Source organism: Lissotriton helveticus, chromosome 10 (genome assembly GCF_964261635.1).
Source record: "Lissotriton helveticus chromosome 10, aLisHel1.1, whole genome shotgun sequence".
Lineage (NCBI taxonomy): Eukaryota > Metazoa > Chordata > Amphibia > Caudata > Salamandridae > Lissotriton > Lissotriton helveticus.
This window is the reverse complement of record NC_136071.1, coordinates 186,133,870-186,150,940: the sequence shown is the minus strand read 5'-3', so window position 1 is coordinate 186,150,940 and position 17,071 is coordinate 186,133,870. Positions and strand designations below refer to the sequence as shown.

Sequence of the window (17,071 nt, the reverse complement as noted above, 5' to 3'; positions counted from 1 at the left end):
CAGGGTAGAAATGTAACTCTGTGCTCCACTGCTCGTGGCATACCAGAGCAGCGAAGTGCATGGGGCTTGCAATACGAGCAGTGGATGTTTCTCTCCCCTCTCGTATGTGATTTCTCGGAGCCAGCCTACACTAGGCAGGAGCACAGGTGGTGGTTGTGTGGCAGGCCAAATCTTGCTGGGTTCCTTTGTGAAAAAGGAATGCAGCAAGATGTGCACCAGCCACACTGCTTGACATGCATCTGAGCTCACATTTTACACCAGGGTCTTAAATCTGTTAAAAATGCAAACGGCACTCACACTCCTCGTTTTGCGGATTAACTGATTTGGTTTGGGCATCCATGCTGGACACAATATGCACATATAGACACTATCTGTTATGGCACAGGAGGAGAAAATATTTTTGGGAATATATTATAGGCCACACTTTGTAAGTGCTGTGCAAAAAGTTATTTTCTTTAAGTTGTAGGTAAAGTTGCCAAATATGGATAGAAAATGGTTCGGCATTAATTGTCTTGAGAATTATAAATCCCAGTGACAGAATGACCACCAAATTGAGGAAGGCCCCTGTTGCAATGAATTTTCTGTTGTGGTGTGACTTTAAACAACCGAATGGGGCATTTAATGTTCTCTCAAGGAAGCCTTTCGCTCAACATAGCTCTTTTATATGTAAGCTGGACAAGTCACCAGGTTTTTTCCCCACATAGTGGAAATTATAACTTTAAGGCTGGCGTTATTACCATACCAAACATGGCAGTGAAATGAGGGGGCGGTTCACATTACATCTGTTCTTCCGTGTGTTTACTTTTCCACACTGCTGTAACCTCACTGCATATTCTAAGAATAAACATCTGAATTTAAAGGCACGTGCATGTCAGGTCACTGTGTTGTTCACTTCTGTGCTGTTTAAAAGATGGTAACAATCTGTCAGGGTCTTTTTTACATGGGAACGGGCATAATTACACTATCTTTTATAAGACTGAAAAGCACTCTACCTCGACTTCACCAAGGCTGCAACATTATCCCTTTTGTTTTGAGCACTGGTAGTTGCCTAATTGAGTCGTGCGGATTACCATGTTTTTTTCCATTTGCGCGTTTCAGACCTACCATGTAATTTAAAGTATGTATCGTCAAATGTGGAACAAAAAGACAACTCCGCTTAAATTACTACAGTTGCTACCGTCAGCACCCTGCTTTTTTTCTTCAAAACGATAATTACTTCATCTCCTCTACAAGCTGCAGGGGCTTCCAGGACATTCTCTGTCGGTTTGTCTGCTTTACAAACTGCTGGGTGGGAGTCGTGGTATGATGCTACCCGTAAGCCAGCCATCACTGTGACTGCCAGACTACACTGCACAGCCGGTGTAATCACCTGGGGCAAATAACACGTCTTGTTTGTGTGACAGGCTTAAAACATGTGGAGCACGTCACTTCACGGCTCCTTGCAAATGAAACATGGCACAGACGCTCCCAGGAAGAGCGCACACCTCCCTGCATCGCAAGAATCTTGTACCCCCACCAGCCCGCCCGTTCTACCTGCCCCATGCTATACATGTTAATGGACAGTTCGGAAAACCCAACTCCCACGTAAGTATAATTCTTCTAGCAACACATAAGAACTCAAAGTCACTGAAGTAAACTTTGCACAAAAAACACGTCGGAAAGCAAGATCTGTGTTATGATTTGCCCGCAGATGTCCAATATCAATCATCATTCTTACTCACCACAATTTAAAAATAAAACAGAAAGACAAATGTTATTGGCTTCACAAAAACAACTGCATGCTTCACCCCGACACCGGAAACTATAACAACACTGACATTTTAAGAAGTCCCTTGGCCCAGAATTCCTATTTTTCACCTCACAACTGCTTCAGTTATGCTTCAACTACGCACAAGGCCGTGATCCCGGCACTACATGTTACAGAATCCACGTGGCCTCACAGCACAGCAGCGTACCTTTCTCATGCCTGGCGCTCGGCGGTGCAGCACAGGGCCGAAAAGCTCTTCGGTGTTTTCGTCTCCTCGCCTGAGAGGTGATCTTTCAGCTTCATTGCAGCGTTTTAGTTTGGTAAACAGAGTTCAGCTCTGTAAAACGTGCAGCACGAGTGCGCATAACATCAAACATTATAACAGGCAGATTTTCGACTGGTGGCAGTCTACAGTCTGAGCACAGCAGCTGCCTCTTTTTATAAACGTGCACGCAACTGCTCACAGATGGGCTCACCAGGTTGACATTTGTGTGCGTCGGAAGACGAAAACACGACAAGTAACGGTTCTACAAAGTGAAAACAGGCTGAATTTAAAGCACAATGCTTACCTGATCAAAAGTAAATCTGTTAGCATCTTGTAACACCTTGAGAGGTAAACAACAGTATGTGGACATTCTGGTGCATATAAGGCACTGCAGCACAGGCCCGCATCCCGAAACCGGAAGTTCGGGAGCGTCACGCCTGTAGTGGAGCGGGACTCCCGTCTTCCGCGAAGCCCGCGCCCACGGAGTGGATGGCCCAGGAGCAGTCGTGACGCATCGGTCCTTCCCCTGAAGCTGGGCCCGCCTTCCCACCACTGCCTCCTCCACCCGGAACCTCCGGAGCTGCAGAGGAGCCTGACTCTCTAGACGGCCGAAGTACGAGGAGGCACCTAACCAGTAAGTACCGATTCGGGGGTATGGCAGATCTCCCGGTGCATGGGGCGGGGGTTGGGGGCGGCGGCGTGTGTATGCGTGTGTGTCTGTGTGTGTGCGCGTCTGTATGTGTGTGTGAGCAGGGGGGGTGGCAGCGTGTGTATGTGTGCACGCAGGGGGCAGGGGCTGGCTGTGTGTGTGTGCCCCATTAGTGCATGCGAGCGAAGCGAAAGCAGGGGCTGTGTGTGCGTCTGCGCAAGCGCGTCTCAGAAGCGCGCTCCCGCGGTCAAATCTGAGAATGGAAAAGCGCGCGTCTGACTCGTGTCTACATTCCCAGAAACGGCTGACAATAGTTGTCGAGCAGACAGCAATCAATGCTTCGCATTGAATGCAGGTCGAGCTCGACCTAAAAAGGCCTCACACACAGGTACAGGTCCACCTGGCAGCCTGGAACTCCCAGCAAGGAAGTTCAGGGAAGCTGGGGGTGAAGTCCTTTTGTTCCTGGGACTTCAGAAACAGGAGGCCAGCTCTTCTCAGGCACTTGGAGACTTTTCTTCAGATGGACACAGCACACAGCAAAGTCTTTCTTCAAGCAGGGGACGCCTCTCACAGCAAAGTCCCTTGGTCCTCTCCTTAGTAGAAACAGCAACTGCAGGCCAACCCCAGACACACAGTAAGGGCAGTACTTCTTCTCAGTATCTTCAGCTGATCTTCTTTGGCAGGGATTCCTCTTTATCACAAAGTAGTCTAACTTTCAGGGGTTTCAGCTCTCATATTTATACATCAAAAGCCTTTGTTCTCTATGTGTGAGGGGTCCTGGACCCAGTCCACACCAGTTCTGGGGGCACTCTGCCAGTGCACATCTTCCTTCTTTGTGAGTGTGGGTCAGGGCCATCAGACACACCACAGGGGTCGGAACCAGCATTGTGGAAGGCAAGGACAGCCTTCATCAGGCCCAGGTGCTACTCCTCCCACCACTCCAAATGCAGATAGATCTATTCAACCTAGTGCTGACTCAACCAGACTTCTGGAGCCACCCCAGCCCTTGTCACTCTCAAACCAGACAGGCAATCTACAAACAGGCAGACACAGAAAGGTTGAACAAGAAAATAGCCACTTTCTAAAAGTGCTATTTTCAAACACTGTATTTAAAAAACATCTTTACTAAAGATGTGTTATTAAATTCTGAGTTCAGGGATACCAGACTCCAATTTTCTACCTGGCTCCTATGGGAAGATATGCAGGTAAACATGTTACACAGCATTCCCCATTCTGTCTCATGGGCAAGATGGCCTTTTAATAGTATTTCACTATCAGGACATGTTACCCACACTAGTACATGTCCTACCTTTCACATACACGGCGCCCTGCCCAGAGGGTACCTTGGGCCTACCATAAGGGTGTCCAATGTGTAAGAAAAGGGAAGGGTCAGGCCTAGCCAGTGGGTACACTGGCTAGGTCGACATGGCAGTTAAACTGTGCCCAGGCACTGCAGTGGCAGGCCTGAGACATCTCTTTGGGGCTACTGATGTGGGTGTGTTTAAGAAAGACAAGGGAACCCAAAAGGTATGCCATAGGGACCTTGGGCAGTATCATGTTACAAAAAACAGTGGTCCCTACTCGTGGACACAATGGTATACTGAGCTAATAATCACACACCTGATAAGTGTTATGTCTTTTGTCCAGCCGGACAAGGAATTTATTTAACAATTTTCTTAATAAAACTGAATGAACACATTAATAACAAGTGGGCACAGCCGTGACCCACAACATTCAGACAAAACAACGAACAGAATGGTAAAAGGAGCAAAGCAAAAATATGTTTGTGTACTTGTAGTCAGTGTTACAGACAGAGATTGTTATAACCACACCATTGCATTTCACAATATTTTAAATGTCATATTGCATACGGGGTTTTTTGGTCGACGACGTTTCGATGCCTAAGTTAAATGAGGGGCATCATCATCAGGACAAAAATATAGTCATTGTTGTCTTTAAATATTACACTGCCTTTTAACGCAATTCTATACATTTATACATTACATGGGAAAAAGGAGGAGAAAAGGGGAGAGAAGAATTACATGAAATTAGGCATGTTGTATTGGAAACTTGCAACCTCATCTCTTCCATTAAAACAGAGTATATTTATGTGCTCGTGGTGGAGAAAAAAGCGCATTTGTGGAACTCAGTGTCCAGGATTGCGAAATACAACAGGGAAATGACTTCATCGTATAAGAGGGGTGTATTTGAGTGCCAGTGATAACAAAATAACGGCGCATTGAGGAGCAAATTATCAAGTCCCTTGAGGGCAGACTATTTAGGCGCAGTGATGGAGACAAGTATTCCGAATTTCGATGTGACACAGTGACCGGAGTGAGAACGGTCGGAAAAGAGTAGTTGATGATGGCCGGCAGTGAAGGTCTTTATACCATAAAACACAATTATAGACGGAGGCTGAATCGGGTTCCGTGGGGCAGTCATGTAGTGAAGGCACAACCGTTATTAGTGCAGGTGAACATTAACACGGAGCATGCGACTGGGAAAAATAGAGGCTAAAACCTACGCGTATCACAACAGGCAATTCAACGGATCAGCAGATACCATGAACAATGGAGGAATCTGGAAAAATAATGGTTGAGCATTAAAAGGGTCGAGTGCGACCGGGGGGGGGGGTGAACGGCATGGCGTGCTACTGGTAGAATAATTACTGGTACTGCCGTGTCCAGCGTGGAAAGTCGTCTGGATTGGGAGCGTAATAGCTCGATCTGGGGAGAAAGTTCAATGGAGTCAATTACCCAGCGGGGCATGGTGGGACTAGAGTGATAAAAGAAACGGCGCGTGCGGGTTACTTACATGCAGAAGTTGGCGGCGCTGTGGCGGATGGTGGGGTTCTGGTGTTAGAGAACTCACGTGTGGCAAGTTTTTAAAGGACCATGTGGACTGCAGAAAGCGATGGTGGACTGCGGAAGTGAGAGCCGGTTAGGCTGTGAACAGTGAAAAAGGACTAGGGAAGTGAAACCTCTAGTCATGGTGTGCAGACGCGGCGGCCATCTTAAGGTGGTGAATATTGTGAAAAGAGTAAACATAGTTCAAGTTAATCAGGCTCATTGCAGTACATAGAATAATATTTAGAGGGTTATTTCATGTAAGCTTTGTTTACAGTAGGTAGGTCCAATCTTCCAGACGATTCAGGCCATTCCTGATGCTGTTGGTTTTAACGATCCAATGGAGTTCCTCCTTGTTGAGCAAAAGGGACATGTCTGCTCCTCTAGGAGGGGGTTTGATGATTGTTATCACAGTCCATACCAAGTCTTTGTCACTGTGACCTTTTTCTGAAAAATGTTCAACAAGTGGTGCATTAGCTGTCTTGCACCTTATCCTGCTTCTGTGTTGGCCAATTCGTAGTTTCACTTTCTGGCTTGTTTGGCCTATGTAAATGAGCATGCATGGACATAAAATAGCATATACAAGATTTGCAGAGTTGCAGTTAGAAAAGTATTTGCGGTCAAATTTTATATTTCCATACTCAAAAGATTTGCCTTCAATGGTTGAGTCGCAACATACACAGTTTCCACATTTTGAATGGCCCAAGAGTGGCGGCAGACCCCATGCATCATTTATTGTGGTTTTGAGGGGTTGCTGTGGTAGGGATGCTCTCACTAGATGGTCCTTTATATTCTTGGCTCTTTTAAAAGCAAACATGGGGCGGTCCAGAGTCAGTTGACCTGCATTGAGAACCGGCCAGTGTTTCAACACACTTTTTCTGACTGCATTGGAAACAGGGGAAAAGGTGGTCACACAGATTAGCCTATCTTGTTCTTTCTTTTGTTTGGGTTCCAAGAGGGCTTCTCTTGGGCAATACCAAGCCCTTTTGAGGGAGCGACGTACCAATTTCCTGGGATAGCCACGGTTTCTGAGTTTTTTACTGAGTGTTTTGGCCTCTGTGAAGTAATCTTCTTTAAAATAGCAGTTACGCCTGATGCGCAAAAACTGGGAAAAGGGGAGTGAGTCCCGTAAAGCCCTGGGGTGGGGGCTGCTGTATTCTAGCAGAGTGTTTCGCTCTGTGGGCTTACGGTGTAGACAGGTGGTAAGACGACCATCAGTGTGTCTTATCTCCAAGTCTAGAAATGCGATGGATTCAGTACTGGTGGACAGGGTGTATTTTAAACCTCCGCTATTGTTGTTCAACCAATGTTGGAACAGTAAGAGATTGTCAGAGGATTCGGTCCATAACATAAATATGTCATCTATATAGCGTTTCCACAAGGCAATGCCATTGTGGAAAGGATTAGATGTGTGTAAGATGTTATTGGTCTCCAAGTGGTCCATATACAGAATGGCCAGGTTAGGGGCAAAAATTGCTCCCATGGAAGTGCCCCTGACCTGGCCATAGAACTGCCCCTCGAAAAGAAAATAGTTTTTCGTAAGGCAGATTTCAAGTAATTGTAGGATGAACAAGGATGGAACATTGTGAGGCCGTGTCCTTGAATCAAGTACCTTTTCTATCACACGTAAAGAGTCATACTGTGGGATGTTGGTGTATAGTGACTCCACATCCAGCGTGCACATGGTGCTGGATGTGGGGTCAAAGGGATGTTCTTCTATCATGTTAATCATGTTCATGCTATCCTTGATATAGCAGAGGGTTTCGGGTACAAAGGGTTTTACGAAATAGTCAATATAGTGGCCCAGTGGCTCTAAGACAGACCCGCAACCAGAAACTATGGGGCGTCCTGGAGGGGATAGAGGGTTTTTGTGGATTTTGGGTAAGCAATAGATGACAGGAATGCGGGGAGACTAGGTATTGAGGAAATCAAATTCTTTTTTTGACAGAAAACCTGAATCGAGTCCTTCTGTGGTAACCTTACTAATCATTTTCTGAATCTCTGTTGTGGGATTTCGAGGGAGTTTGCAGTAGTGCTCAGTTTTGCTCAATTGACGTAATATTTCTTGTTTATAGAGTTCTAGATCTTGGATCACAATACCCCCTCCCTTGTCTGCAGGTTTTATTATGAGAGACTGGTTGTTTTTGAGGGAGGAGATTGCTTGTTTTTCTTCAAGCGTGATGTTGTATGGTATGATGGACCTTTGGTTCTCAAGGTGGCTTAGATCTTTGAGTACTAATTTCTCAAAAATTGGTATCTTCGCCGGGATCATACCACCAGTTGGGGAGAATTTAGACGGGGTTTGAAGGGAGTGTTGCCATGGGTGGGAGGGGATGGGTTGAAAGCAAAGAAGCTGTGTAAGCGAATCTTCCTGAAGAATCTCAGAAGTTCTATTTGTGCGTCTTGGAAATTGGGGCGTATTGTCGGGACAAAGGAGAGGCCTTTGCTCAGGAGTGACACTTCATTGCTAGATAGGGTATGGTTGGTTAGATTGAAGATTGGAAGGAGGCAGCTTTGTTCATGGTCGGTTTCAGTCATATTTTGGTTAGGTATGTCTACCAACGGTAATGTTGGCGGGGTGTGAACCTCTTGCCTGGAGGGTTCGGTGATTTCTTCCATGTCTGGGGTGGCCTCCCTCTGCCTCTCGGCTAGCCTCGGCCTCCTTCTAAAAAAGGACGGTTAGAGGGACCGGGACTATCACTTTGGTCTGACTGTCCAGAGGAGTCTGCTGAACTGTCTGAAAAACCAACAAACTGTTGTCTTCTCTTAAACCTCCCCCACGGTCTTTGGTTTTGTGGGCCGTTGAAAGGGCGGTTTGTATAGTAGTCTTTAGATAAATAAGGGTATATTCTTTCTTGGCTAAAATTCTTAATGTCTTTACGTACTTTGGTAGTTTTTTTGTTAAGTTCAAATTTGTGAAAGTCCTCAATCGTTTTATTCAGTTGTTCAAAGAGTTTGGAGGTTTCTGAACTGGTGTTATTGTCTTTGATTTGTTTTTCTAGCTCAGTAATTTCTGTGTTGAGCTTTTGAAGCTCTTCAGTAGCGATATCAATTCCAAGCACCATCCAGTGCCTGGAACATGTTGTACTTATATAGCTGAAACCGTTTAGATATTTTGGGTTACTAGTAAAAACTCCTGGGACATTACGTACTTGTAGGCCCAATGGAATTGTGTTTGATTTCAAATAGTCTGGTAATAGTCTTATCATTAACATCAATCGTACCTCCTTTTTCTTAGTTTTTCTAGATCATCAGGTAGTGATGTGCTTGACCCAGATGGGGTTTCTGTAGCATCTGAAAGGAGCGATGGACCTCCTAGGATTTTATTCATGTAGTCTAAGTTGTATAATGGAGGGTGAGGATCAGACATGCCTTGGTTTTTTTTTGGGAAAGGATAGAAAATTACACAGGTGGACAGGGAGGACCCACTCGTAAAACAAGGGGCTGGGATAGCTTGAATCCCTTGCAACCCAGCGGTTGCGCTAAATATGTTTAAGAAAGACAAGGGAACCCAAAAGGTATGCCATAGGGACCTTGGGCAGTATCATGTTACAAAAAACAGTGGTCCCTACTCGTGGACACAATGGTATACTGAGCTAATAATCACACACCTGATAAGTGTTATGTCTTTTGTCCAGCCGGACAAGGAATTTATTTAACAATTTTCTTAATAAAACTGAATGAACACATTAATAACAAGTGGGCACAGCCGTGACCCACAACATTCAGACAAAACAACGAACAGAATGGTAAAACGAGCAAAGCAAAAATATGTCTGTGTACTTGTAGTCAGTGTTACAGACAGAGATTGTTATAACCACACCATTGCATTTCATAATATTTTAAATGTCATATTGCATACGGGGTTTTTTGGTCGACGATGTTTCGATGCCTAAGTTAAATGAGGGGCATCATCATCAGGACAAAAATATAGTCATTGTTGTCTTTAAATATTACACTGCCTTTTAACGCAATTCTATACATTTATACATTACATGGGAAAAAGGAGGAGAAAAGGGGAGAGAAGAATTACATGAAATTAGGCATGTTGTATTGGAAACTTGCAACCTCATCTCTTCCATTAAAACAGAGTATATTTATGTGCTCGTGGTGGAGAAAAAAGCGCATTTGTGGAACTCAGTGTCCAGGATTGCGAAATACAACAGGGAAATGACTTCATCGTATAAGAGAGGTGTATTTGAGTGCCAGTGATGACAAAATAACGGCGCATTGAGGAGCAAAATATCAAGTCCCGTGAGGGCAGACTATTTAGGCGCAGTGATGGAGACAAGTGTTCCGAATTTCGATGTGACACAGTGACCGGAGTGAGAACGGTCGGAAAAGAGTAGTTGGTGATGGCCGGCAGTGAAGGTCTTTATACTATAAAACACAATTATAGACGGAGGCTGAACCGGGTTCCGTGGGGCAATCATGTAGAGAAGGGCACAACCGTTATTAGTGCAGGTGAACATTAACACGGAGCATGCGACTGGGAAAAATAGAGGCTAAAACCTACGCGTATCACAGCAGGCAATTCAACGGATCAGCAGATACCATGAACAATGGAGGAATCTGGAAAAATATTGGTTGAGCATTAAAAGGGTCGAGTGCGACCGGGGGGGGGGGGTGAGCGGCATGGCGTGCTACTGGTAGAATAATTACCGGTACTGCCGTGTCCAGCGTGGAAAGTCATCTGGTAACCCGCACGTGCCGTTTCTTTTATCACTCTAGTCCCACCATGCCCCGCTGGGTAATTGACTCCATTGAACTTTCTCCCCAGATCGAGCTATTACGCTCCCAATCCAGACGACTTTCCACACTGGACACGGCAGTACCGGTAATTATTCTACCAGTAGCACGCCATGCCGCTCACCTCCCCGGTCGCACTCGACCCTTTTAATGCTCAACCATTATTTTTCCAGATTCCTCCATTGTTCATGGTATCTGCTGATCCGTTGAATTGCCTGCTGTGATACGCGTAGGTTTTAGCCTCTATTTTTCCCAGTCGCATGCTCCGTGTTAATGTTCACCTGCACTAATAACGGTTGTGCCCTTCACTACATGACTGCCCCACGGAACCCGGTTCAGCCTCCGTCTATAATTGTGTTTTATAGTATAAAGACCTTCACTGCCGGCCATCACCAACTACTCTTTTCCGACCGTTCTCACTCCGGTCACTGTGTCACATCGAAATTCGGAACACTTGTCTCCATCACTGCGCCTAAATAGTCTGCCCTCACGGGAATTGATATTTTGCTCCTCAATGCGCCGTTATTTTGTCATCACTGGCACTCAAATACACCCCTCTTATACGATGAAGTCATTTCCCTGTTGTATTTCGCAATCCTGGACACTGAGTTCCACAAATGCGCTTTTTTCTCCACCACAAGCACATAAATATACTCTGTTTTAATGGAAGAGATGAGGTTGCAAGTTTCCAATACAACATGCCTAATTTCATGTAATTCTTCTCTCCCCTTTTCTCCTCCTTTTTCCCATGTAATGTATAAATGTATAGAATTGCGTTAAAAGGCAGTGTAATATTTAAAGACAACAATTACTTTACTTTTGTCCTGATGATGATGCCCCTCATTTAACTTAGGCATCGAAACATCGTCGACCAAAAAACCCCCGTATGCAATATGACATTTAAAATATTGTGAAATGCAATGGTGTGGTTATAACAATCTCTGTCTGTAACACTGACTACAAGTACACAGACATATTTTTGCTTTGCTCCTTTTACCATTCTGTTCGTTGTTTTGTCTGAATGTTGTGGGTCACGGATGTGCCCACTTGTTATTAATGTGTTCATTCAGTTTTACTGATGTGGGTGGCACAATCAGTGCTGCGAGCCTACTAGTAGCATTTGAGTTACCAGCCCTGGCTCAATTAGTGCACTTTACTAGGGGCCTACTGGTAAGACAAATATGCCAATCATGGCTAACCAATCTCAATAACAATTTACACAGAGAGCATATGCACTTTAGCACTGATCAGCAGTGGTAAAGTGCCCAGAGTCCTATAGTCAACAACCACAGGTCAGGAAAAACAAAGGAGGAAGAAGCAAAAAGGTGGGGGATAGCCCTGCAAAAAGGGCTATTTCCAACAGTAGTTATATGAGATTACATGGGTTTTGTATGGCACAATACCTTTAAATTATTTTAATTTCTGTAATGTATCTGTTCAAAATGTGTAATATCTCTTTCTCAAGAAATCGGTTGTTTTTAAATGTTCATGATTGTAATGATTTTTATTAATTAAACAATACATTTTGAACAACGGTCGTTCTGTGTCAGGTACAGTAAAAGTGGGTTAGCGTGTCAGATGGAAGATTGAGAGTGGCTGGTGAAGAGCTCTGAATTTATGAGGGAGCGTTTGTAATAGGAAGAGCTACTGGTGTTGACCTGTGTTAGGTGATAAGTTAGACAATGCTGGAGAACTGAGCCTCTTGTGCATGCTGTCACTCTGTAGAACCTTTTTTCAGCCTCGGGTGGTCAACATCAACAATAGTTTTCTAACAAAAAAAGAGGGAAAAATATACGAATCAAGGCAAACAGTGGCTCCTCTCATTCTAAATATTAGCATTCTTTACTTTTATGGAGGTGGCCAACAGTGTCCATTATGTCTGAGAATAAGACATTTCACAGCTGCATGGTAAAGATCTACATCACATTCCTGGATGAATCAGTTAGTAAACAAGGGGTATCAGACTAAGTTTCTAACACAACTTCTGAACCTAGGACTATAATTACACCATGCTCCTGAAACATGATAAAGAGATTTGCACAAAAAGCTGCAATTCACAATTTAATAAAGAAAATGGTAATTTTACAAGAACCGAAGAATGAACGAGGGAAAGGGTACCTATTCCATTGTGATCTTGGTGCCAAAACCGTCAAGAGGTTACAGGATGTTTACTGATTACCGCAAGGTAAACATCTGGATAAAGAAAGTTCTATTAAAGATGGAGACACTTCAAAAGATAATTCCCTAGATAGAGAAGAATGCATTATTGATGATGGTTGACAGAATTAATGCGTACTTCCATACTCCTATATGGAGGGAACATCAAAAGAACCTAAGATTTTCTGTGACAAACAAACATTATTGATTCTGGGTTCTTACCTTCAGTATAAAATCTGCACCAATGGTATTCATCAACAATGATGACTCTATTGGTGGCAACACTTGATCTACAGGGGTAAAATGTCTATCCACATCTGGATGATTGGCGGCTTCAAGCAACCTCCAAAGAGAAAGCCTTGGAATATCATGCCTAGACCATCATGGGCTGAAGATTATCTATGGCAATATAGTGCCTCAACAGACCAAAACTTTTAATGATGCTCTGTTTAAGACAGAAATAGATATGTTATGTCAACAAGAAGAGACAGCACTTCATTCAAGGTCAACATTTCTGTCCTTGTTATCCTTGAAGGAAGCCCTTTCACACCTTTTGCTAAAGGTCCAGGGACACATGGTCTTGTGCGTAGTTCTAGTGCTTTGGCCCACACTTCACTTGAGGCCACTCATTGTCCACCCACTAAAGTACTCAGAACAGTCATCAATGTCCTGGGAACAGAAGATTAAACTAAAATCACAGATAAATCACAACAATGGAGGTTTGATATAAAGTCTTCCAGGAAGGGGTTTCCTGCCTCTCCTTTGGTGGTAACAGCGGATGCCAGCACAAAGATATGGCGCGCAACCTGCAAATCAGAAAAAACACTGAGTAGATGGGCGCTCAGAGAGAGCTTTAAATCTTCAAAACTGGATGGAGAGTGCAGCCATCCAGAAAGCATTAAGGCACTTTAGGGCAAGTGTTAGAAACCAATATGTGCTGATCAAGACATACAGCTTTGTTGCTATGTGTTATGTAAACAGACAAGGGAGGACGAAATCAGACTGCTTGAATCTGGTTTCTCAGTTGAGAGAAACCTGGGCGGAGAGTTGTCTATTAGCCCTAAAAGATGTACATATCAAGGAGAAAGAGAATGTGATGGCAGATCTCCTGAGCAGCGTATTTCCTTCATCTCAACACCTATTTCTCATAACGTGGGCGTTGTGCCTTATATGCCAAACGTTTGGGTAAACTGTTTATAAGTCTGTTTGCCTCTCAGGCAGAGTCCTAGCATCAATCGGCTTTCTCATACATTTACACACTGGTAACTAAAGGAGAGGATGCAATTTATTTTCCTTGACTTGCTCATCAACTTTATGGATTCCCACCTAAACCTCTTATCCCTCTGCTTCCTCTGAAAATCAAAGAAGAAGCTGTGCAGGTGGTAATATGTCTTACATTCTGGCCATGCACTCTTTATTTCATCTGCTGAAGTTGATGGCAGTAATACCTCATTGGAAAATTCCGTTATTAGCTTGCCCTGTTCTAGCACTGTCGTATCTTCCTCTCTCAAAGCTTTCTTGACAAGTTTGAAAATTGAGAGGCCCGGGCTTCAAACTAAAGGGATCTCAGAACACCTATTTCAGATTTTACATGGCTCACGATACCCAAACACTCTTAAATCATACTGCAAACAGTGTGGAGTTTTTCAATGTAGGTGTGATTCTCTTTTCCTGTGAAATATCTTTTGTTTTTTAATATTTGTTTGATGGGTTCCAGAAGGATTTGGCAGTGTCTACGTTAAGAATTCAATGGTCTGTCGTTAGAGAATTCAGAGAACCATGGGGAGTTCGGGAAAGATGAACCCCTGGAAATGAGGTAGCTAAAGAGTTTCGATCTCCAAACTTTCTACTAGATCTTCTGCCCCACTTTGGGATCTTCCATTGGTCTAGAAGGTGTTGCAAGTGTACCCTTTAAACCAATACCTTCAGTAGATTTTAAAAAATTGACAACAAAGGTCTCTTTTTTGTTGCTAACTACATAGGATAGAAGGATTGGGGAACTTGGGGTCCTATTATGAAATCCCCCTATGGTTAACATGTTGGAAGAAGGTAGTGCTATGGCCTAATCCTGCTTTTCCTCAGAATGTACTAACCAGGGTACAGAGAAAGAGATGTTCTTATTGGTTTTCTCCTCTTTTTCCAGTTCCGAGGAGCAAAAACGTTCACATCACTTGGATGTCAAACGTGCTCCTTCTATTCACCTTGGATGCTCCAGGGTGTGCAGGAAGCGTGATCAGTTATTTCTAACCTTTGATGGTTATAACCAGGGCCACTGGAATTATGTGATTTTGCGGCAGTGGCCTTCTTCTCATAACTATGGATCAGCCGCATTTGGAATATAATCCATCATCTGCTGCCTAATCTTCAGATTTTACCCCCAAAAATGTTGTTTCTAGCTCAAACGGTTCAAAAGTTAGTTAAAATGACAGCAACACTTGTTCCTGCAGAGTGGAAGGCTATTTGCAAAGTATAACTGGTCACCTCTTTAGTTGCTCATTGCTATATTTGGGTGTTAAACTGGAACTAATGAAGTGTGACCTATGCCTAGACAGTGTTAACAAGTGTAAAAATATCAAAATGATTAAGTGAAACAATCAGAAAATGTGTCGCATTACGTAAACATAATTTTGCTATTCTTGCCACATAATTTAGTCAAGCCTGCTGCATAGTTTGGCCGTCTCCTGCCACATAATTCCAGTGGCCCTGGTTATAACCCGGGTCAAAAAATGTCCATCATGACTCAGAATAGATTGACTCGCTCAACTATAATTATGGCTTACACTCTTTCTGAGGTTCCTATTCCGGAGGGAATACAGGGTAGATCTACCAGAGGAATTGGTTCTTCCTGGCCAGGGGTCCAGGGAGTGCCTTTAAATAAAATATGCTGAGCTGCAACTTGGGCTTCCTTAGACACTTTTTTTTAAATATCGCTGTATTACGACTAGATGGACATTCAATCTCTGTGACCCCCTCCCATTTCTCATATGCGATGTCCTGTTTATGATCTAAAAAAACTTTTTTTTATAGATGTTGCATGAAAGATAAACACATTTCTCTGCAAATTCTCTGTAGTAGACTCTCACCCATAAGGAAAACGGTATTTAAAACAATCTGTTTAAGAATGAACTGTTCAAGGTCATCAGGGGGAGGCTCTGCAGAACAATACTGGCTCTTTCGGGGGGGGGGGAGGGGCCTGAAAGGCAATGGCTCACTTTGCCCCATGCTTTAAAACGTCTCTGAACTGGGCATTTCTTCTTCACCCCTTTCAGCTCAAGACCTGAGCGGTAAGATGTCAATTAATTGGGGAAAGACTGTGCTGTACAAATACCAGTAACTTAATGGCATAACAGAATGTATGCATTAAAATCGGTATTCGTTAAAAGGCTAGTAGACTTGCTCCATCACTCTGCTCCTCCCTTTCGAGTTCATCACTTCTGCCACTTCGTAAGCATTAACTCTAGCATGCTTTGTTATAATAATGGCAGACAAGCTGCTTCTGCCTTTACCATATAGCCAGTCAATGTATCTATCTGTCTCACCCTGGCCTCTGCAGGACGTCAGATTGTGCTGGAACGTGAAGTCAAGTGCATATGTATGCACCCCTACCACATAAGTTTGTGTACAACCTAGTACAAAAGTAATATCTGACGAAAAACATTACCTGTGGCAACAACTCTCAAAGAATAATTGAAGACTTGATAGAATGTGATTATATAAATGTGGCCCTCGTTGCAGCTGCAAGGTTGTGCCCAGTCCAGAATGCATTCAACCAGACAAGTAGCCCGGGTCTGTGCGTCATTAGCTGCCCCGGTCCATGTATTTCCTTTGAATTCTGGAACTTGTAGTCTTGTTTATTCCATTATATAAAGAAAAAGGACTACATGCCTCCGAATTCAAAGAACACAAGTCTGGACTGTAGCAGCAAATCAACGATGCACCTGGTAAACTGGTCTGCTGTGTTTACCTTCAACAGCCCCCATTTCGCCCACCGTGGCTTATTAACCTGTTTTGCTCTCTTGCATCGAATATATTGTACTCGTAAGAGCTAACGTTGTGTTTTCATCCAATCCTTTTTTGCCCTGAGGAATCTAGTACATGAAGATTCGTATCTCTAATGGCAAACCAAAGCCACGAGTACCAGAATGGACACCGCTCGACACCTCTTATAATGGACAACTTGATAGCTTAGCATACCGTCACCACTGGTGTCATAATATAACGCTGACATCACTGACAGGTCCGTTGCTTCCAGTTCCTACCTGATATGGGATTTCTGCACACTTCTAGGCCCTCCATTTGTCAAGGACAAATCAACACTCCTGTATACGGCATATTATCCACTCCTGCTGCTTTCCTTTGACTATTAACAACCTTCAACGTACAGGGAACGAGCAGGGATGAGACACGTTCTCATTAGAGGAGTGCCCCAGCAACGACCAAACGTGAGGTCACAATCACTCACGTCCTGGTACTGTGCGTCATGCTGACGTTTTTCGTAACGTGCGGTAGCCTGGAAACGGAGGGGAGCGACGTTTGAATCTGTCTGCATGTACCAGGCGGGCAACTGAAGCCCCGTGAGCCCAATGGGTGTTGCGCGCCTGGCATGTACTATACACAGATAGGCTCTCCGTGGACAGGGGAGCTGGTCGGAGGCGTGC

General features: G+C 44.0%; 1 protein-coding gene across 3 annotated transcripts in view; it reads right to left on the bottom strand.

Annotated features, from left to right (window-relative positions):
- The window catches only part of PDZD9 (PDZ domain containing 9), a 225,768-nt gene extending 208,947 nt beyond the window's left edge, over window positions 1-16,821 (bottom strand). For all 3 annotated transcript variants that reach the window (XM_078664204.1, XM_078664203.1, XM_078664205.1), the window contains exon 1: window positions 16,673-16,821. In XM_078664204.1, the coding sequence (XP_078520330.1) occupies window positions 16,673-16,709 (37 nt within the window). In that variant the 5' untranslated portion in view covers window positions 16,710-16,821. The remainder of the gene's footprint in view (window positions 1-16,672) is intronic.
- Window positions 16,822-17,071: the final 250 nt, after the last annotated feature.